General features: G+C 38.8%; 1 protein-coding gene across 3 annotated transcripts in view; it reads left to right on the forward strand.

Moving 5' to 3' along the window:
- The window catches only part of kcnip3b (Kv channel interacting protein 3b, calsenilin), a 47,182-nt gene extending 23,946 nt beyond the window's left edge, over positions 1 to 23,236 (forward strand). The window contains exons 1-7 of one of the 3 annotated variants that reach the window (XM_067614160.1): positions 6,056 to 7,632; positions 16,731 to 16,855; positions 16,996 to 17,065; positions 17,185 to 17,363; positions 19,384 to 19,488; positions 19,618 to 19,680; positions 22,594 to 23,236. In XM_067614160.1, the coding sequence (XP_067470261.1) occupies positions 7,527 to 7,632; positions 16,731 to 16,855; positions 16,996 to 17,065; positions 17,185 to 17,363; positions 19,384 to 19,488; positions 19,618 to 19,680; positions 22,594 to 22,641 (696 nt within the window). In that variant the 5' untranslated portion in view covers positions 6,056 to 7,526 and the 3' untranslated portion in view covers positions 22,642 to 23,236. Of the gene's footprint in view, positions 1 to 6,055; positions 7,633 to 13,312; positions 14,088 to 16,730; positions 16,856 to 16,995; positions 17,066 to 17,184; positions 17,364 to 19,383; positions 19,489 to 19,617; positions 19,681 to 22,593 lie in introns of those variants that run through there. The other 2 variants (XM_067614170.1, XM_067614152.1) reach the window with 2 other exon arrangements.
- The last annotated feature ends 850 nt before the right edge of the window (positions 23,237 to 24,086 follow it).

The following is a 24,086-nucleotide window of genomic DNA, read 5'->3' on the forward strand; positions in this document are numbered from 1 at the left end:
CAAAGATCTAATATTGATCTGGTGGGTGGAGATCCTACAGACTGTACTGGTTTATTGTGTGTGAATTAAGCAATCATATCAAAGCCAGCTGAAAGTACCTTTCCATTTTATTTACAAAAACATGCTTTTTTGGTGATATGCACTCGAGCTGAAAGCATTGATGCATTATTTAATCAATAGAAAGTTAATCTGCAACTGTATCAATAATTAAATAATCATTTGAGTCATTTTCCATGAAAAAATGCCAAACATTTGCTTGTTCCAGCTTCTCAAATCGGAGTATTTCCTTTTTCTAACATTTTATGGGCAAAATAATTAATCAGCAGATTAATCAATATAAAATTATTTTAAAAAATCATTAGTTGCTGCCCTTGTATGCATTCTAGACTTAAAAAAACCCAATGAAAGCAGCTTTTAACTGTCTCTTTAGCGCTGCTTGTTTGCACTGTTTCCTGCAGCTATTTAAATGATACATAATGGAGAAAGTAGGTCCCTAACAAAACTAAATCGTCAGTAATGACCTTACACTGCTATAATCAACACAAAATAATATGGCAACTGTTGTGGATTTTACATTGCTTTTATGTTTGTGAGAATTGATTGTTGTTCTAAAGTCTGTGATTAATGTTTTCATTCAAACCAAGTTTCCTGCAGAGTTCGTCCCAGTTCATCATCACAGATTCTGTCATTTCTTATTCAGGAAACTGAGAAACACTCAGACACTTCACCAGAACTTCATTAAAGAGTCCCATCCAGGAATAAATGCTCTGTTTACATCATATGGATTAACTGTAAATGCAAGTTGTGGACTGGTAAAAAGAGAACAACTATCTATAAGTGGTAATTACAAACAGGATATGTGGGCAAAGGAAGCCAGGATCCATTATCTTCCATTCACCAAGAACTGAAGCAGCGTCCACATGAGCAATAAACCCAGCAGAAAACCAGTGGTCACAATCAAAGGCAAGATATATTTATAATTGAGCCATCTTCAAGAAAGCTAGAAATATTTATTGCAGTTTCTTTAAAGCTTTAATTAATATTTTTTTATGATAACGATATATCAATTGGCGGTGTGTAATGTCAGCGGCGTCACTGTAGTGATGAACCCACAGAGTTATCAGCTCCACTTGACTTTATGGAGCTTTATATTGATTTTCAGCTCATTGTTTAGCTGCTTGGCTGCAACTTTACTGTTTTGGTTCTAAAACTCATCAATTAACACATATGTAATTTTTAAAATCTGTACAAAAACCGAGCTTTAGAGGTGCTAGTCAGTAGGTTTTGTTACCTTCAGATCGAAGCAGGCTAGCTGTTTCCCCCGTTTCCAGTCTTTATGCTAAGCTAGGCTAACCGGCTGCTGGCAGTAGCTTCAAATTTAACTGACACATGAGAGTGGTATTGATCTTCACATCTAAAGTCCTCCAAATTAGTTTTTCCATGCACTCCAGAACGACTGGCACCCCTATCGGCAATAATCAGCAGGACAACATAATTTGTCTGTGCTTTCCAAAACTGTTACAAATGGCTTTTAAAAAATGTTGTTTGGTGTTTTTATGGTGTGACAACGCTGTAGTTAAAGTCTTGTCAGGTTTAGGCATGGCTACCATAATAACCATGGGGTTAACGTTAGGAGACGACCATAGTTACAGTTTTTGAAAAATTGCCCTGACAACCTGCAGTTGGAAACAGGAAACAAACAGCTGTCTCCTGTGGCAAAGTCTGTTGAGTTAATGCCTCCCACCACCCCTCCTCCTCTGAATGAGGAACTTTGTCAACATGTATAAACATCATCTGAAATGCGCCACCGCATCTGTCACTCAAACGTAACTATATGTCCTTTATGGGCGACTGACATTATGATCTTTCGTGACATTTTTCTTGGGAGGAAAGTCCCTCTCATCAATGTTGTGATGAGATGCGCATCAGTGTGCATCTCAGTTGCATCAACTCTTTCAAGTGGGTCCTCGTTTTGTTTGTATTATGCCTGCGCACAAGGACGCACGTGCTCCCACACTGACAATACTTTCCTGCCAACAGTTGCTTGTGTTTTTATAAGCACACAGGAGGAATTTGTATAAGAGAGAGTCTATCTAAGAGAGACAGTACAGGAGTTATAGTCATGTTTCTGTGAGGAGAGGGATCAGACGAGAGGAAGAGAGTGAGACAGACCAAAAAAAAAAGAAAAAAAAAGAAATGTGGAGGTGTGCGATATGTGTGATGTGAAAGGTCAGAAGCTCTGCAGTGCTGTTTGATCCCTCACCCTTTTTTATCTCTCTCACCGTGACGTGGTGACACAAACTCAAACAGATTTTCAAATGTGCACACACACACACACACACACTCTCAGCTGAAGCCTTTTCCACACTGTCAGTCAGTTGCTTTTGTCAGTACATGAGATTCAGACTTTCAAACTTTGCTCGTTTGCCTTCTAGACTGAGATTTCTAGAACCACTTATCAAACTTTGCATCTCAGCGATATTAAGTCTATTAACATCAATCCTGAGTGTCCACATTTACTATTTTAAAGTTCGGATCCTCTTCGTCTTGTATGACTGTCGGAGCAGCTTGTTAGGCGCCTTGTTGTTGTAGTTCAGCTGCATTATGGGAGCTGTTATGGCCGCTCTCTCTGTGGAGGCCCGGAGGCGTCTGTCTCGGCCCAGCTGCCTCTCTCACTGCGGCCACAGTGCAGCTAGGTACCATCGCTCAGGTAGGAACTCGTTTGATTTCACCTTTGACTTCATTTCTGTGTCTTCATCCACTCTTCTGTCAAATAATTTACTCTCTCACTTTGTCACTGATGTTGTCACTCTTTCTTCCTGTAGTTAAAGTTGTAATCCATAAGATTCTTGTTTTCATGAAGTTTGGTGAGATGAGGACATTGCTGTGGTGTGTTTGCACTTCATATCCCAGTCAAAGAGTCAAAGAGTGTGTTGAATTCTTTGAAATATTTTCCTCGTAGTTGATTTGAGTCATTGATGCTCTTTTCTGAGTCAGTTCAGAGGTGATACTGTAGATATTGTTTCTCCCACTTACTGTTTACATTAAACACAGCATTTCTTGAAATCCCAAGAAGGTTTTTTTTCCAGACAATACCAGTAGTGTCACATTTACTAAATACTACACTGTAGTACAATTCTGATGCACTATTCAATTTCATGTGACTTTATACTTCTACTCCATTACATTTAAATTATTGTACTTTTTGCACCACTTCATTTTTTGACAGCTATAGTTATTAGTTACTTTTCAAATTCAGATTTAACACTCAAAACCTGTAATTTTATAAATTAGTGATACATTGTTATAGATTAAACTATTTCACAGTTAATAATTAGCTCCACCTCAGCCAGCTGCGACATTAAAAAGCTGCTTACATCATGAAATACATCAGTATGATGTATAATAATATAACACTGAGAGGAGTCATTCTGACTCCTAATGAGTATTTCAACTACTGGAATATGTTTACATTGTTGTATTGCTCCTTTTACTTAAGTATAAGTTCAAACTATAGTAGCACGTTTTCACTTGTCCCAATATTCAGTAATACCCTTGTTCTTCGATTAACTTACAAATCCAATGAAGGGCAGAGATCCAAGTTAAACTTCAAGTTCAAGTCAAGTTTAATGTCGTCCCGACTCTACACAGCAAAGGTAAACAGTAAGATTAAGTTCAATTTCTCTCAAAAGACCCACAAATATACGTTTAGATTAAGAATAAACATGACACATCAATATAACAAGTTATAACAAAAGAAAAGACACATATCAATAGAATAAGAACCATCAATAATGGATAAATGTAAAAGTTCAAAAGTACAGGCTACATGTGGAATTAACAAATATAATAAAAATATAAATAAGTAGCTAAATATGGATGTGACAGCGTTCCCTTGGCTGAAATAAGAGCACTAGTGGGGTCTAAGGGTTGGGGTGGGGACCAGGTTGAGACGAATGGGTGGCGGCAGCTGTGAGTTCAGCAATCTGACAGCCTGGGGGAAAAAGCTGTTGCACAGCCTGGTAGTCTGTGCACAGATACTTCTGAACCTCCTGCCGGATGATAGAGGGATAAAAAGCAAGTGTGAGGGTTGGGAGGGGTCTCCCACAATGCCGGAGGCCTTCTGAACAGAGTGTGAGTGAAAAATGTTCTGCATGGAGGAGAGAGAGACACCAATGATTTTCTCACCTGCCTGCATGACTCTGATCCAATCTGGTATTGACAGTTTGTTAACGTCCATATCCAATCAGGTATTCAGTTTCCATCCACATGGTAAATCCCACTGAGCTTCTCTCAGAAAGGGAACAATTGGAAACATCCAACCTGTCCTCATTCTTTCAATGATTTGCATTGTTCTGCATTGTTCTACATTGTTATACGGTCAAAAACCTTTTCTGCTCCAGTCTTAAGTTCTTAAATGCACCGTAGGTTATCTCACTAACTCCACATGCATCAAATAAATTATTCCACTAACAATAAACATAAGTATCATAATGTAATGTTATGATATGCACATAACAAAAAAAACTAAACTCTGATATTTATAGTCAAATTTGGCTCTTACAATAGCATCTGAATACTTTTATATACTACTTTCATGCCTATAAGATACCAGATATAAAGTTTTTATATCAGCCAGCTTTTATGAACTGGTTGTATGTTGTAATCACTTGTAATAAAGAGCTGCATTTAAATATGTGACGATATTAGAAAGTTTCAGAAAGTTAAAGCTGGATTTAAAAAGATGATTTTACAAATGCCTCCACATTCGAGAGGTTAAAGTATTGTTTCTCTGTGACTGCAGTGAAGACTTAGATGATATCTGCTGATGTGTCTGACTGAGAGGAAACAGTCTCGGTCCTCTCTCACTATTTACTGACTGTTGTGTCAGCAGGCAGAGCCAAGCCTACCTTTTAAAAACCTGTTAGTGTCCTAATGGCCTGCCAAGAGGAACCGACACACACAACAGACCACAGGAACTCACTACACTGGCATCCGCAAATGCACCTAAATACACCTTTAACACACACATTCATCCCTCTAAAACAACACAAAATGCTCTGAATACCTACATACATGGTGCACGGTGTCACTCTGCTTCAGAAAGTGGTGACTGAAATGTAAATTTGACCTTGAAGGTGATTTATCTGCTTTAAACATGCAGTAAACACCACAGACTCTCACTTATGGAGTAATAGTAACAGTGAAAATAGATATTGTGATTTCAGAATTGTATATTTTTATGGTTAAGTGCAAGAAGCAGCAAGACAAAAAAAAAAGAGGGGGGAAGCTCACCAACACCACCTCACCACAAAGATATTGATCTCTCTCACTCTGGCCTCCCATCTGTGTCTCCTATCTCCAACCAAGTCAATGCATTAACACACACACACATCTCTGTTCCCCATCTTATCTTGATGCATTAAGTGCAGAATCATCACTTATCCTCCCCAGACTTGCTAAACAAACACACACTCACAACCGCATTTATACACACTCGTGCTTTTCTATGTTGTTTAAGACAAACTGTTGCACATATGTCGGGAATCATTACGATTGCGAGACATTAACGATATCATGATACATTCATAATACTTTCAATTCTTCGTTGCTCCACTTAATTCAGTGAGAAAAGGAAAAATAGATGAAAGAAGGAGGTTTGAGGAGGAGGTGGGGGTGTTTCTGCTATTTGATCTCTCTGTGTGCATACTGGTCTGGCACACAGAGATCACACAACCCCCCCTCCTCCTCTTTGGGTAATTTGACTTCACCCCTTACCCGCAAACTGTAGCGACTGAGGAAGATGAAGAAGAAGGCGAAGAGGAAGAGGTGGATGTGGTGGAGAAAAAAGGGACAATTTGGAGAAAGAAAGAGGGAGCCGAGCAGAGGAGAGGTGGGGGGTGAGGGGCGTGGGGGGGGGGGAGTCTGCGGTTGGCCAAAGTTATGGAATGACAGAGGAGATGGAGGGGGGAGGCGGTGGGGCTCGGGGCGCAAAAGCGAATCAGACGCACAGATGGAGAGAAAGGAGGAGTGCAGCGGAGGGGGGAGAGACCACAGGACCAACAGGATGGGAGGAAGGTTTAAGGTGAACGGGGCACTTTGGTTTTAAACCTCAGCTGGAGAGTGAGTGCTTGCTAAGTGAGTCGACGGGAGGAGGGGGAAAAGTTGCAAGCAAAGGCAGCAACAGATACGTTGAGGGGAGGTGAAGATAGGGGGGAGAGATGGGAAACTATGTGCGGAGGAGGTAGTCACCAGAGGAGGAGGTTTCAGCTCCTCTCAGTTTCTCAGGATTTTCCTCCCGGGACACTGCTGCTGCTGCTGCTGCTCTAAGAGTCTTCTCTCCAGGGTCATACTCTTCCATATCTGGACCTGGATTTGGACAAACGGAAAAAAGTGGACTGAATCAGACGGGACAGCTGCGCAGGGTCTAAATTGAGTCCATGCTGAGAGGTGTTTGGTGGATCTAAGGATTATTGCAAGAGAAACACAGCAGGAGAAAGCAGAAAGTGTCCCACAAGTAAAAACCTGATCAATTATTTGGATTATTTGGACAGCACAGCCTTATTCTACACAGTTTTTATATTACATATGAAATACTGCTGATTATATCTTGCTGTGCATATCTGTTTCAAAACATTATATCCTCCTGAGTATTGTGAGTAGATGACGCTCATACTGGAAGGTCAGATTGTTCTCAGCACGCAGATAAAGTATATTTGCAGTATGTTTTTGTTCCAGAGCTGAGGTCTCAGAAATGACTCATGTGGTTTGCGCTTATAATGGGATAATTTATTTATAATTGCTAATGTTGTTTTGCCATTTTATGGCATGGAAGATGAGAGGACTCGAGTATTTCACGCTCTGTTCTCTGATGTTCTGTATTTCAATAAGTCGGTTGTACGCACCCGGACTTTCTCCCACCTAATGAAAAGATCTGGGACCAAAGAAATGGACACCGTAGCTGCACCGAGTGTTTTGCTTCTTCTTGAAGACATCTTTATCTAAACCCACAATGTGATTTATTAGTGTGTACTATGACGTGAGGACCGATAATAGCTGTTTGGATTAAGAGGGTGAGTAGTAATCTGTCCGAGCTCCTCAGAGTGCGTGCAGGACGAAAGTCTGGAAAGTGACTCTAAACGTCTCCTTTAATGCACTGTAATAAATGGTTCGTGACACAACCCCCGTTTTCCCTCATGGGTCTAGAGAGGGAGGCTTTCCATATATGTCGGCTTCCACATATTTTCCACTTCAGCATCAGTGTTGACATTAAAGCGGCCTTCATCCAGCTGGCAGGCCTGGTTCTCATGCTGTCTCAGTGGCCTGAGCCTGGATACAAACCCACGCGGTCTTCCACCAACCAGCCTGATTCGTGTCACCTCCTGACGCACCTCTTGTGAGAACACTTGTTGTTGACGTAACTCGGGCCGACCAAGGCTTCCTTTCATCTCTACCCAGGGCCAGGCCTTGGCGTGCAGGCTTGGCCCTGAGTGCCCCCCCCCCCAACCCCCACTCGTCCAGAAACTATGGGGATCCAAGGCATGGAGCTGTTTGCCATCGGCGTGGTCATCATCCTCTTCATGGCAGTTCTCAAGCAGTTTGGCATCCTGGAGCCGATGTCTTCGTTTGAAGGTAAGCGCGACCTCGGACCCCGCTCCTGGCTAACAGGTACCTGCGGTTTGGAAGCTGTACGTCTGACGCACTACTTCACAACTACAAGTGTTTATCCATTAAACTGTAGTGTTATTAGTCACAACAAAAACAGTTCTTCCAAATTGTTAGAAAAAAAGTTCACATATCGTCATTGTATCTCCAAATTAGGTTAATTTTTCAGTTTAAGTGAAAGATTAAGTGTTCTTTGCTTCTTAAACTAAATAAATCGTTTCTAAATCCACAGGATTATCTCAAGAATACAAAGCTGAGTTTTTTGACTTTAAAAAGCTCTCCAGTTCAAGTCTAAATTTGTTTTTGGATGTACCCTGCTGGTAGGAGGGACGTGTCCACTAATAAACAGAGCTGGAGAGATTCTATCAGTGGTTTATGCAACTGTTCTCTAGTACTTGTTTCCAAAACAAAGAACCAGAAGAACAGTACCACATTAAATGAGGGAAGGTATCTACTTCAGTTCTACACTTCCAATAATAATTTTCATCCATGAGTTCTTTGAAGTTTTACTGATGTTTAATATACAGTACTTGTGTCTAATTTTGTCATAAACTGTTCAAATGGCTTTATCCACCTGTTTTTTTCCATATATCTCCTATATTTGAATTAAAATAAGATAGATTTAACTACCCAACAGTTTATAAAGTACTTCAAATTGAATCCAACTCCACCAGATACAATATAAACATCGGTGTATTGCTTACATCTTACATGTTCATGCATTATTCAGTTTATTTCTCAAGGACAGTTATCACTAAATGTTAATAAACATTATTGTGTGAAGCTTGGCAGCCTAAAGTCAAGAAACAAGTTTAAAACAATAATCATGACGGTCAATTACAGTAAAAGCAGAACACAGACATGGGCAGAAATAAAATCAGAGCAAAAACAAACAGTTACAGAACAGCTTCGCAAAAACAGACATAAGCAAAGACAGACATTAGTAATAAAAGTACTAATCCAATAGTATAATATTTATAAACATTTAAACATTCCAACAGGGCCATTCTGCTGTTGAATGCGTAGTTTTACTTTCGGTACGCAAGTAAGTTTTTCTGATTATACTTACTATAGTACTAATATTGTGCTATTGATACTTTTAAAGGATCTGAAGACTTCTTCCATCATTGGGATCGAGTCATTATTTTGCCCACAACACCTTTTAAAGTAAACTCTATTCATGACACTTTCAAGATCCGACATCACAAAAAGTTTCGCAGTGAAAGACAAATAAAAGAAGATATAAAATATAGACACTATGAAAGAATCAAAAGTCCTGAGGTGTTGACAAGATGACCAAGTCCCTGGTTCGAGTCTGTCTATGGACCTTTGTTCTGTCTCTTCATTAACTGTCATCCTGTGCAACAAAATGTACCGTGATGTATGTATATCTGAACGACATTAGAGTGAAAAAAGGTTAATGGGATGTTTATTTTGCCTACTCAGGGATATACCATAAAACCTTGATGGGTCAATAGACTTTGTACATTTGGGACTGTAAAAGAGACATCAGATACTGCTCTTTGAATGATGCAGTTCCCTTTGATTAGAGTTTTGGGCTGAAGGCCAGCCAGTTAGAGTGCCCTGCAGTCAGCGTGCCAAGACAATTACAGCAGGAAGGCTCCAGCCGGCACATTAGTGCTTCTCATATGGCTCGGCATTATAAGTAATTAATTCAACAAAAACACCAGTAATGTCCTTTCATTATTTATCACTCCTCTCAATCTCTTCAATCTTCAGTTCCTCCTGTAGCTCTCCCTCCTCCTCCTCCTCTTCCTCCTCCTCCTCCTCCTCCCACTGTGGTGATCCAGAGAGGCCAGGCCCACACCCCGGTTTAGCATTACTTCACATCAATTATACATGCAGTATCGAACAGGCTTTCTTTGAGGCTGCCTAAATATGGAGCCTGGAGTACATCTCCAGGACCCTGAAGGACACTGGCCATCTCTCAGTAGCCTCCAAAATTCTCATCATGTGTCTTCATCTTTTATTCCTGCCACTTCATCATGTCGTCATCTCCCAGCAGGACTAATTTACTGACTGCGGTGTCATTTTCTCATCTGCTTTTGCATCTCCTCGTCATCCTCACCTCACCGTGTTTAATCACTGGGCAGCAGAGTTGAGTTGAAGGTATCTTTCGCATCAAATGTCAACGTGCGGGGAAATATGACTTTTCAGAAAAGTTGAGATGTTGCACTCTAGGATATAAATAGTCCCTAAATAGCAGCCCAGCTATAAATACTAGCTTTCTAATGTTCACCATTGTTACTGAGAATCTCTCAGTTGTGCTGACGCAGCTCCGTGGTCACTTATGAGTCATTTTGTGGTGTTTCCTGTCTGTTATTGTTGCTGCTCTTTTATAGTTTGTTAGTCTGTAAACTTTGACTTTTCATTACAAATACCTTACACATCTGCAGGGCTTTGAAACAACATTTTAGATTATAATATAGTTATATTTGACAAAAAATATAGTTTAAGTGTTAAATTGATATTAAAAATGTGAAATTTTATGATGTGATGTTTATTTTTTTAATATTGAGAACATTTTACACAGTTAGGTTGGTGGCTAGAGTCAAAAAATCTTCGATAGATGAGATTCTACTCATGAAAATGAGACTCTAAAATCTTGGCTATGGCCTGAAGCACCGTTATTTACACTTTAGAAGTAAATTAGCGGTCTCATATTGCTTTAAAATGCCACATGTCAAAGAAGTGATCAGTGGTCTAGTGTTCTCTGTAACTGCAACATCTCGGGTTTAAATCCAGCTCAGAACCTCTGTTGCATGTCATCTCCCTCTTTCTCTCCTTCTTTTTACTTAATACTGTTTCAAAAATGCCAAAAAAATACCTTTAACATCCTTTTTGACATGACTTTTGACACCAGTTTCCTGCAGTACATTAGAAGTCTTTTATCAATCAACAAACCAATAAGGTTTGTTTGTTGCATTATTTATATCATCAGCACTCAAGAAAAGGTTTGTTTTCGTGTTCGTCTGCATGTCTGTGACGCTGACTGACCAGATATAAAACAAACCCTCTGGCCTTTGATTGTTGTTTCTGTCTGGTCCTCCACTCTGATGTCGATTTTGGGTTCAGTCCAGCTCGGTCCTATTTTGGGATGACATCGATGCCAGAGAAGCGGCCTTGTCTTTGGAGCAATTTGAGCCCCATTCTGAGGCTTTCTGATACCAATATCTGGTATTTTTACTCCACATTTGAGTCTCGTGCAAGATATTTTAATGGCGAGTAACATCAATATACTGTAGAGAGATGGGACGGAAATGAGTAGTTTTGTGTGTTCGTCTCTTTATTTGTTTGCTCTTTTCCATGTTTGCCGGATGGTTTTTAGATCATTTAACAGATGACGTCATCACATATCCTTGTTTGTGTAAAACTTTATATGTACAATAATAGTATTATGTGTGTGTTACTGAAAGAGTTAGTATAATGTGTAAGACCAAGAAAAGCAACAAATTCTCACATTTGAGAACTTGGAATCATCCGATTTTTGGCATTTTTACTTAACAATTGACTTTAACGATTTATCAATTATCAGAATAGCTAATTGAGTAATCGTTGCAGCTCTAAATAGATTATTTATATTGTGTGTTTAAGGGGAAAAAAATCCATTTGGTCTGTCAGAATAATAGAAACATCGACCCGTCTGTTCATTTTCTAAAATTAGAAAAGTATCAGTTAAAAAAAACTTTTTTCTGTTTAAGATCTGAAAACCTAAGACTGCACCTTAAAACCACCAGATTCATTCTCCTGCAATTTGATATATTTCATGTATTGGATGAGCAGGTAATTAATCTGTCATGAGACACCATGTCTATGGAGCCAAAACCTTAAAGGACAGTTCACACTTAAAATCTCCTCCCGTACACCATGATTAATGCACCAAACATTTTTCATCCGTGAGTTTTGATTTTCAAGCTCACACTGGTCTGCACCTCACCTCAACAATACTCACATGCCCACATGTACATGGAAAGAGTTTCTGGTTACTGTAATCTGATTTTTTAATTTGGTTTCTGTCCATACTGGCCATCCAGAGATCCCTTCCTAAAGCAACTGATAAGTGATGAGGGATGATTACCCTTCACAAAGATGAGGGGTGATGTTTCAGCAGTCTGAGTTAGTCATATCAAGTGGAGATCTTACAAAGTTACAGTTGTTTTTTTTTGTGCAAAATTTTGTTTCCCCAGACTTTCCTTGCTGAGCTTTAGTAGAGGGAAAGTAACACGAAGAGGAAATATTACACTAAAAGCACAGAAACTTTAAAAGATACGCACTAGATTTGGATAAGTTTGAATGCTGAAGCCTCATATTTCCTGAAATATGAAATGCATTTTTACACAAGACCGTGGCTGTCAGTTTTGTCTCCATCACTTACATCTGAATCACATTAGGAAGGGATCTCACGGTCAAAACAGACAAATAGCAATTAATAACTGTATATGGAGACCTGAGTATTGTCTTAAGACTAACAAGAAATATTGTGGACATCTGTCTTAAATCAATATTCAAGTGCGCAATTGAACATTGAAATACTTTTTTCTTGCCATAATCATTCCTTTATGGCCATGGGGGAAAGAAATCCATAGTCCTTTTGTACAAAAATGTATTTATAAGTTTATCTGAAGCTAATATATAGCTTCAGCCGTCCAAATGAGTCAAATCGAGTAGATATCTTCCAACGTTACAGTCAATTTAATGTCAAAGTCCCTCTTTTTGTTACTGTTCTTCCACCACAGCTCAACAGGGAAACACTGTCTGAGGAAATGATATGACTAACTCAGACTGCTGAAGCGTCATATAAGCTTCAAATAAACTTTTAAATACATTTTTGCTCAAAATGACCGTGTGGACACACTGTAAATGGATTTCGTCCCCCATCACTTACATTGAAAGCACATTTGAAGGGGATCTTTTCATAGCCAGTATGAACAGGAGGAATTATTACAGCGAGGAAAACCTCTTTCAGGGCTCATATGGGCATATGGACTTGAAAAACTATGACCCTGTCCTTAAAGTGACCTTCCCATATTATCCATTTCATTGTCATGTGTTGAGGGAAAACATCTCTGCTCCTGTCATCTCTTTAGTCTCCACTAGAGGGAAGCAGCGATCACTCCAAAATGTTCCTGAGACAACGAGATGAGTTTTGAACAAGTGTCACAGGGCCTGAGGGAGCGTATGTTCACTGTTTCCCTTTATTAAAGTCTGAGTGTGTGACAGGACTCCACTGAGTTAATGCGATGTTAAATCTGTGTTATGGACCCCAGGAGAGACGGGGAAACAATTAGAAACTGGATCACAGGGCTGACTGGGAAAATGAGATTCAGGACACCTGTTGACCTTTGTCTCACCATCTTTCTTAAAGACAACTTGGTTTTAAATATGTCAAATTTAACAAAAAGAATTCAAATATTTCTAAGTTTTGTTCATTTAAAGCTTCGGTATGCAGTGTCTTTATGTTCTTACTGATGTTTTATGTAGTTATTTGATGAAGTTGATAGAAATGCAGCATTTCTCTGGTTCTTCAGGAGTTCACGGGTTAATTAGCACAAACTAAGACATGAGGTGCAGGAGGGATATAGAGGAGGTTGCAGAGCATCAGTCATTCAGTCAGTGGAGGATTTTGTGACACATTTCACCTCTGGATGAATGACATTTTTTAAATTTGATAGAGTTTTTGTCACCAATTAGAGGAAAAATATTCATCGGAGGAATCCCAAACAACTGCGTGCTTGTGCTAAAAAAAAACCTACGTGTGTGATGATGTGAGAGTATCCGAGCTTGCTTTTCCTCTGATTGGATTTGTCATGGATTAACATGGTGGTCCAGATTTTTTAGGGGATTTTTTTTTCTCTCGCTCTTTCTCTTAGGAAGTATTTTTACAGCAATAATCTGGCCTTAATAAGAGGGTCGGACCATCAGATCCTGCTCTTAGTTGTGAAGAATATCCTGAAAGAGGTACTGACGAGATACATTAGAGCAGGGAAGAGCAACGGGGGAAAAAAAATACAGTCAATTAAAACGGCAGAGGGAGCGAGAGCTAAATAGAGTAACAGAAACTGCAGGGAAGGAAAAAAAAATGTGACAGAAAGAGAGTGATGAGTGAGTGACACTGTTTCAGAGACAGGAAGGGAAACAGAAGAAGAAGAACAGAGAGAGTTACAGAGATGGATTGATAGAAAAGTGCAACAGAAAGTGAAACAGTCATGAGAATATGAGAATGTAGTGTCAAAGTGAAGGACAGAAAAAGGAAGGGACCGTGGAAGAAACGATAGAAGAAGAGGGGAAGATGAGTGTGAGGTGGGAGACGGAGGGACTGCAGACAGTTGGCATCGTCTGCCTGGTGATCATGTTCCTCAAGTTGATGCACCTGCTGGGCCTCATCGACATCACGGAGACCGGTGAGACAACCTGGGAGAGGGGCAAGGAGGAGGAGGAGGAGGAGGAGACAAGGGGAGGGGGATGACCTGTCATGGAGTGAGGAGGCTGGAGTCAAAGTTTTTATTTTTTGTCACTTGCAAATTATTTTGTATTTGATTCAGGTCCACGTAGATCCAGCATAAATCATTTTCAGTTTATCTGGGATTAAATTGCTGAATTTTTAGAATAATTTCATGTTATAACAAAACAAATGTTTTTAACTTCTTTCAATGACAGAAAAGGTGTCTTATTGTTTCAATACACTTAATCAAATGCTACTTTTGGTCCCCAGAATACCTCACACTCTCGGGAGGATAAGTCTGCCGATTTTATATTTTTCTTATTGTCAATAACATTTCATAAAAAGGAATTGATCCTACTAACAAGTTTTATCTGTGCATCCAAAACCTGATATTTCTCTGTGCCATAGACCTCCATTGTCGTCCCAAAAAATTAAAACACAACGAGTGTTTGTCATGCAACATGTTTCTTCATCACGATGAACACTTCAGTTTATTTTTAGTTGATACTACACGCACACTTTCCTGCTGCTGTAAACATGCACTTGCAATAAATCTGAAGTCATAATCCCCAACAAATGCACTGTTTACTCCAGTCTGAGTAACATTTGCTAAAAACTACAGTTGCTCAGTTGCTTTAGAAAAATACTGAGCCTCTTTCTAAGAATGAAGAAAAAGAAAAAAAAAGATTTCTGTCTTCAGTAGGAATAAATGTTGAGCGACAGACTTGCGCAGTGTTGGTTTTGATCTTTTCATGAGATTTGTTTACAGTAAAAAAAAAAGTAAAATGACAATCAGGTGTTTTTTAATTCACATATAAGCCAAATATGTCTTCTATCTGTAGCTTTGTGGTCCAGATTCACTTTTTAAAAGTAAAAACCAGAAAACAAAAAGCAAAGTGGCAACAAGTGGCGAGTTTGTTGAAGGTTTTTTTTTCCAACAATTACAGCTTTGCCACAGCTCTGGACTTTATTTATCTATATATCTTTTTATATATCTAAAATCCTGTAATCCTGGAGTATTGAGCAATATGAAGCTTTATGAAACTGTGACACTAGCAGGAGGGTTCAAGGTAAATTATACTAAAATATAATGATGACATGATGATTGCACCCTTGACAAATCAGTAGGGAGGCACACACCCAAAATATTTTTCACCAAAGAACAAACAAAGAAACAGTAATCTGAACTTTTTAACCGCATCTCATAGTCATCCTTAGCAATATGAGGGAGCAAACTGCACCCATTGAACTGGACCTTGAGTTAAGATTTTTGGTAACCACAATTTACAGTGATTTAGTTGCATGAATCAGGTACCAATAAAATGCTCTCCGCTTGCTATTGTTCCTTAGATGTAGGTGTGGTGGATGACAGCTAGACTAAGGGGAACAAGACAGAAACAATTTGGCATCTTAGAGTGAAGGAGAAATAAATTATACTCTAAGTATTTATTGTAAATACTGCGTAGGTGTACAGTACTGGGAAACAGGAAACAGGAAAAAGGAAAAAAGTCTGTTTACAAGGTCAAGACGGATCAACAAGAATGACTCACAGTACTTTTGGTTTTATACATGGTGCCGTTTTCTCGCTTGGAGCATTCATCTGTGGCTCTTGCGAGAGGTCAGAGGTCATCTCCTGCTGAATTACAGTATGTACGGGTCTAAACTGTCTCATTGTTTGAAATGAACCATAAAGGAACGATTCATTATTACCTCAGAGTGGATCACTCACACTTTGAATCCCACTCACTGCGGTTCTGGTTTATGTCTCACAGCGTATTATGTTTCACTGCTCTGCTGGATGTTTTATCAGAATATAACCTGAGTCTTTTCCTCTGGACCGCTCAGTGCTCTTCATATAAACCTCTCAGTGTCCGATCTGACTTGTTTTCTTTGTTTTGTTTTTCTTCCTCTTACTATCACTCTCTCACTGTTCTCCATTTACTCTCTTTCACTCCCATATTGGTGTCGACACCCCTCCTCCTCCTCCTCCTCTGTTCTCTCTGTCTAAAGATGGTGAGTATGGTAACGCTAGAAACCAAACTAACTTCTGTTTCTCCGGAAAACTCCCTCCTTTTTTAAAAATTTTTTTGAATGTTTTCTTTTTTTCCCAGTCGTGCAGTGCTTTCTCTTAGTGTGTGTGAACTGGTAACCAACAGTGCCGCAACACTTGCCGTAAATGTGCATTTGTGATTTGTTCTGTGAGATAAAAATGCTTTCAGCTGAATTTCTTAAATTCAGATTTTCTGCTGTGGCTCTTTCGAAAGCGAACACAAATAAAAACAAATAGTTGTTTGGTGACATTTCCGCCATAAAGAAAGTACCTCCTCTTCTTTTTAACTCCCTCGTTCGCCTGCCTCTACAGTTTTTTGCTAATTCTCTCTCTTAAACTCGCACGTTTTCCCTTCCAATGCCTTCCCTCTTAAATGTGTGATCCCACCCCTTCCCTGAATGTTGGCCTGCATCCACACACTCAACGTCTGCCCCCATCCTCCCTGTTTTTATCCTCATCTATCCCTCTCTGCATCCTTCTCTCTCTTTTTCTCTCTTCCTGTCCGTCTATCCATCCCTTTTCTGTCTCTCTCTCTGTCTCTTTCTCCCACAGACAGCAGCGACAGTGATTTGGAGCTGTCGACGGTGCGTCACCAGCCGGAGGGGCTGGACCAGCTGCAGGCTCAGACCAAGTTCACCAGGAAGGAGCTTCAGTCTCTCTACAGAGGCTTTAAGAACGTACGTCTGTCCGGCTGCTGCTGCTGCTGCATCTCAAGGAGAACTGAGACTGTCTTAATTGCTTTGCCGCCATTAGTATGCTTTATATAGACTTGAATTATTCTGATACACACCCCTTTTTTTTCTCCTCTCTCGGGCAGGAGTGTCCCAGTGGGTTGGTTGATGAGGAGACATTCAAGTCCATCTATTCTCAGTTCTTTCCCCAAGGAGGTTAGACGTTAAAACAATCTCTCCTCTTTAGTTATGTCTCCTCTTTCCTTTTCTGGATGCTTTAACAAAACACATTAAATCTATGACCTTGACTCCTTTTTGTCCTTCTTATCACACAGATGCAACCACCTACGCTCACTTCCTGTTCAACGCGTTTGACATAGACAGAAATGGCTCGATCCGGTTCGAGGACTTTGTCATCGGCCTGTCTGTGTTGCTCAGAGGTTCGGTCACCGAGAAGCTCAACTGGGCTTTTAACCTCTATGACATTAATAAAGATGGCTACATCACCAAAGAGGTATGTTTCAGTGGGCACATGCACATCCAAAATGAGCAAAAGAATACCTGCACACTGCTGAATTGTTCCCAAATCTTTAATTCCACATGGACACAATGTTTCCACCACTGTGCATCTTCTTCACCTTCACCTGAAGAAGACCCCTAGTGGTGGAAAAGTTGTCATTTTACTGTGCATGTGGAATGACAGAAGATTTGGGAAGAATTTAGCAGTGTGTAGGTACTCTGTTGTTCAGACATAATTTTGACACTGTTTGCTGTGTATTTCAGTCATATTTCAGGTGATTAATCTCACACCACTGGTCTGATTATCTTGATTAAAAGAGTACTCCACTGATGTAGCATTGCACTCCTATAACATCGCTGGTTTTCAGCCCAAGCCGATGCTTTCTCCAATGACATCACTTCATCAGATTTCTCGCAGCTCCCTCTGGAGCCACAATAGGCTTTAAATGTTTTTCAATTATGCAATAAAGATCTTTGTGTATGTACATAAAGATTTAGTTATGAAGCACTTTTCAAGTCAAAAGTTACAAAGTGCTTCACATTGAAAGCATCAAACAAGAGTGATGATAACAAGATTTATATTACAAGACAGAAAACAGACGAAACAGAAATAATATCAACAAAAACAACCAAATCAATCTCACAAAACAGTAAACATCAGTTTAAAAAAGCAAGTGAATATACAGTAAATGACTTTTAATAAGCATTTTGAAAAAAATTCTGTTGACCTGGTTAATCTAAAAGTATAAAAAGGTAAACTATTCCAAAGTTTAACAGGCAAAGACAGCAAATGTAGTAGTACCGCCCAAGACCTGTAAACAGACTCTGATGTGTAAAATCAGTGGAGTTCCCCTTTTAAAGATGAAGGGATGTCATGTTCAATTGTTTGTTTCTCTTTGTGTTGATTTTGACTTTACCACATCCAAACAGAACAAAGTAGTACTGCAAAGTTACAGGAACAGTTTGACATTTTAGGAAATGTCAACGTTTATCTGTGTTTTTGTCTAGACTTGCTGGAACTATGTCGGCTGTCTGCAGATGTTAATTAGTGAACTTTAGAGGTGCTGGTAGGCAGGTTTTTGACTTTGGACAGAGCCAGCTGCCTCCAGTCTTTATGCTAAACTAACACACACACACTCTAGAGTATTGAACTTCTAATGCCGCATTCATGTCACAAGTTTTCCGACATGTAGCGTTCATATCAACCTCCAAGTCGTAATTACATATATCCAATTTAATAATATGGAATTACATGAAAACCAAGCAAACATGGACACTGCACGTCATTCAAGTCAGTTGTTCAATGTAATCAAACTCAAATTTAATGGATATAATATATTTCTGTCAAAGCACAGTATTTTAAGCCCTTATATGACCAACTCAGTTATTGTACAACGACAACAAATCCATAACCTGGGAATCTTTCCGATCCGACATTGTGTGGACGCAGATGGGAAACCAAACAAGTGTATTTCCCAAAACGTCAAACTAATTCTTTAATCAGTTACTGTTTTTGTTCAGTTTCTTTCTCCACCTCCACGAACAAGACCAGCTGCTCGTCATAGTCAAGCAAAGAATTTCTTTAGACAGAAGTGATAGTAAACATGGATTTCTTTTGTTTTGATGAAAGATTGCTTCAATTTCCTGAAAACTTTATTTTTCCAACAATCCTTGACATTGAGCAGAGCATTTACAAACAGGAGAAAACCTCAGTCCGTATCCTTTTCAAGCCTTCATAATCCCAAGTAAACCCTCACAGGAGTCCATATTTGTTGAAACGTGTCCATCTTCATTTGTAGATGTATACTTGTTTTAGTCTTTGAGTGTATTGAGTGATGTTCAGTGAGAGTATCTTCATCCAGTTTATTGTTATCATTTTCCTGGCGACTGTCTTTGTTGGTTACCTCTTTATGAAGCTTTGGGGCTTTTTAAATGTAAAATGTAGTCACACTGGGAGAAAAACAGTTAAAAGTGGGATTAACTCTTCCACCTACTGTCTATCCTCTGCTCTTCAGGAGATGTTGGCGATTATGAAGTCAATCTATGACATGATGGGGAGGTACACCTACCCATGTGTGCGAGACGAGGCTCCCTCTGAACACGTGGACAAGTTCTTCCAGGTTCTGAATCCACACAAACAAGAAATAACACAAGTGCACCGTGCTGCAAGGCCGCAATTATTCCTCTACAAAGCAGCCTGAAAATTAATCCTCTTTCTTTGTCTTCTTTCTTCCATCTTTTTCCTACAGAAAATGGACAAAAACCGAGATGGTGTAGTGACCATTGAAGAGTTCATCGAGACCTGTCAGAAGGTGACTCACACTCTTCCACAAACCGATAAGCGCTGCACGACCAAAAAAACAAAATCACAGTTGCTCATCAACAGGAATACTATGAATAGCATGATGACAACATGATGTCACTGGTTAATCACACACTGACTGAGATTGTTCACAATCACACAGACGGTAAAGCGTCGCTCATGTTCCAGAAATACTTCCCTCACTTTCCCGTCTTCTACCTCAATCATATCCTGACCCCTCCTCTCATTCTAGTATTGTTATTTTTAACCTTAAACCTTTAATCCTGTTATCTTCTTTTCTATCTCCCACCACCACTTCTCAATCATACGCTCATTCTGCTGTTACGTAAATACTATCAGGAGGACGATCATTTTGAAGCAAGATGAATTTCCTTTCCGAGCACTTGAAGCTCATACGTTCGTTCTTGATTTGCATGAGCTCATATGATTTTTAGGGCAACAAGTCTCTCATTCTACGCCTTATTATCAGTTTCCTATGTAGTAGTAGTTTTTGGTAGTAGTTGTATTTTTTATTCAGTCGTCACACATAATACAATAAGTATAAACAATATATACAATATGCAAGCTAATATACAATAAACAGTCTGGACAGTATAGACAAAGTCAACAGTCTATGCATTAAGTAGTGACTGAAAAGGCACCGGCAGAAGTATAATGCTTACTGTCTATATGCCAAAAAAGACAATCATGTTTATTGTCTTCTTTTAATCTATATTTTGAGAATTATGTTAAACAAACCAACACAGAACAGACAGAAGGAAGTAGAGTAAGAATCATGGGAAAAACACAAAAGCCAAAAGATGTTAATCCCATTCTAATATTTTTCTTCTTTTCTGTTAAATAAAAAGAAAATACAGGAAAAAGCCTAAACTGCAAATGTAAAGGGTCTTTTAGACAAAGCAGCCTGAAGAGAAAGACAGGTGCTCTGTTTCTGGATCCTACACCCAGTTCCTCTTGTCTGTCGCATCAGACAGACATGGATTTGTCTCCGTTTTGGAGCCAGTGATAAAAACCCAGACGCTAATTCTCAGCGTTTATCACTTTTACCGCAAAACTACAAGCTTAAATGCACATAACCCAAACCACCAGAGGAAGAAGGTGGTTCATGACAGTAAAATATTAATTTGGCTGAAACATGCTGACAAACGGGTGGAAAAACATCTCAAACTATAAATTATGGACATATTCCAAAACACAACAGTGTGATTTGAAGGTGAAATGCAATTTGCATCGTTAAATGAAATCCTTTTGTGTTCAATCAAAAGACATGGAATATTTTTAACATCGATACAGTCGCGAGTTGATCTGTACATGTCATACGGTAGTTTGAGCTCTTTGATTTCTGTTATTTAGATTGACACTATCAGTCCTCGGAGATATTTAACAGAGAAGTTCACCCCTAAATACATAAATATTTACTCATTATCTACTCAAAAGGAGAATGAGACTGGAATGAATTTAACTATACATACAATATGAATTATATTATATTTGGAAAATTACATTTCAAATTAGGGATATATGAATTAGCTTTCATGGGAGCTTAGCTAGAACACCATCATACACCCACACCTCTGTTGTTCACTCTGATGTTTCTGTAGCTTCAACTTTCTTGCACACTGTAGGTGAGAAAAACATGTTTTTACAGCTCCAAAAGCTGTAAAATGTTAATTGATATTTATGAGCTTTGGTGGAAGATTTTATGTCTTGATGTTGCATGTGGCCACAACTCTTGACACGTGTTGGAAAAAAAACATTGTCGGTTAGGGAAATATAGGATATAATGAGGCAAAAATGGTAAAAATCATAATGTACAAGCTGAAGAAAAACTTGTGATTTACTGGGTTTTTCCCTAATTTTACCAGCTGGCTGAAATGAAACAATATGAGTTCACTCATGTTGTGTTTGGTTGCCTTGTTAACATCAGTTCTGACTCACAGTAAATATTCAGTTTGATCTATCCATGATCTAATTTATAATCTCAGTCAATGTCTCACCCCAAACTCAAACAATAACTTTTCAGCTGTTCCAACATGCAGCAATGGAGAAAAAAAGAAGAGAGTTCAGCTAATCTTTGGGGATAATTGACAAAACTTTAACATTAAACTACACCTAATCAGCTACACTCTTTGCTCTGACATGTACATACAGGCTGATGAAATTCAGAAATATTGTAACACTGTACACTTAATGCTGACTAGTTACTGCATTACAACTTCAGTTTCTTCAGGTTAACTTGATCCACTTTAATGACGCTACAATAGCTGGACAACAAATCTCTGACAAACATGATACATCAGCTTATTGCTCATCACTACAGGCACTGTGCGCAATGTTATGTTGTGGACTTTTTACACTATAAAATATTGTATAGAGCAGTGGTTTTCAAACTGGGGTCCGGGGACCAACAGGGGTCATTGAGAGGGTTGTACGGGGTCCCCTGCAAAAGAGGAATAGAATATTTTAACTTTTATGACATTTTTTTAAAATTAGGAACAACAAGGAAACAAGGATTGTTTGTTTTGACTATAATTTAAAGACTTTTTTTTATCTGTACATCTGACCATATAAATTTGCTCAGAGGAGATTCCTTAAGACAAAATCCTCTCGATTAAGAGTTTGTGGTCTATTGTGCATCTATTGTGAGGGTAACTGACATTAAAAAGTTTGGGAACCCCTGGTATAGATAATTTCCAGTTGTTAAATTATGTCAATCAGGCAAATAAGCATCAGTTAAAGAAGATAATTGCAAAATGAAAATAATAATTCTAATTTTACACTACACTGTCACTGTGGCCACTTAATAAAAACAAATATGTCTAAACTATGTAAAAAAAAAAAAAAAATCAAACAGAACTTTTGTAAACTTCTGATGACAAATGGTTTTCTTCTTTTTTTCCAGGACGAGAACATCATGAACTCCATGCAGCTGTTTGAGAATGTGATTTAAGTAATCAGGATGTTTTTTGTTGTTATTTTTCTCATCACACCTCAAACACAAACACAACACACTCATGCACTTCATTACACATCAAACTCCACACTAAAACATGACTGTACTGGCACATTATGTAGGTACTGTAAAGATACAGGAACTAGACGTTTGTTTTTGTTTTTTTACTATTCCTCGCTGCGCTCCTTTAGCTGTATCTTGCAACTGCGTCTGGATTAAAAGGACTACTACAGACAGAAGATGAGCTTCCTGGGTAAAATTCCCGTCTTTCCAGTGTGTTTTTTTTGTGTCCTCAGTGGAGCAACAGAAGAGCTCCTCGTGCTTCTAAAAAGGATTAACAACCAGCGAGGGGTGTGAGGAGCAAAGATGATCATAATCCACTGACATAAGCGCACACAAGGATACTACTGTAGCTTTAACACCTTGTTTCTCTCACACACAAACACACTGTTTCACTTCCATACACATTCACACTCATACACACACAATAAAAAAAAACACAGACCTGCTGTTTCTTCAAGAGTTTTTAGAGCACTGGATGAACTAAGAGCACCACAAAAAATTAATGCATTGACACACACACACACACACACACACACAAAAAGAGAAATGAACTATAAAGCATGTTTGTCATCAAATATGTGATGTGGAATTAGCTTGCACTACGATTTTAATGACTATGTATTATATGCGCCTGAAATAAAGGCACTGTAGATACCTGCACCTGATACACCACTGATGGAAAGCAGTGTGTATGTATATATGTATAGTTAATAGTTACATATCCTACATTGTATCGGTCTCATCTGTGCTGCACTGGGTGATGAAATAGGACCAGAACTAACTGAATATTTGTTTAAGAAATCTCTGTGTTATCAGTTATTGGTTAAACATCATGTTTAGTAAAAGTTCTTCACAGAATTTAAGTGGATTATTCAAATATTGCATTATTTTGTATTTTGGAGGATGGCAGATTATCTCTAACTGGTCAGATTGATAATGTGTATCTGTACAGTACTGTGAAGAAACAAAGGGACTGTTTAAAGTGTGTTCATATTGCTGAATTAAGGCTTTATCTAGATTCTTCAGTATCTACGAGCATGCTGACTCTAAGTGCCACAGTATTATGTACAGTACAGTAGGACCTTTGTGATGTCGGTGAATTAAAAGATGGTGTCGACAGCTGCGACTTCTCCTTTTTAATGCGTCCATTCACTTCTTTTCCGTCCTGCATTCAGGCATTCAGATGACGAGGCAGCAAAAAAAAAAAAAAAAAAAAAGAATCAACACACATTAAGTGAACTGACAAGTGTGACATTCATTAGCAGAAAAAAAGGGACACAAAAACCCCAAATTAAGCATGTTTTGTCAGCAAATGTGAGGTGTTAAATGTGTTTGCATTGTGTATGAATGTACTGTGTGTGTAGAAAGTTAAGACAACA

The sequence above is a fragment of the Thunnus thynnus genome, chromosome 2, assembly GCF_963924715.1.
Source record: "Thunnus thynnus chromosome 2, fThuThy2.1, whole genome shotgun sequence".
Taxonomy (NCBI): Eukaryota; Metazoa; Chordata; class Actinopteri; order Scombriformes; family Scombridae; genus Thunnus; species Thunnus thynnus.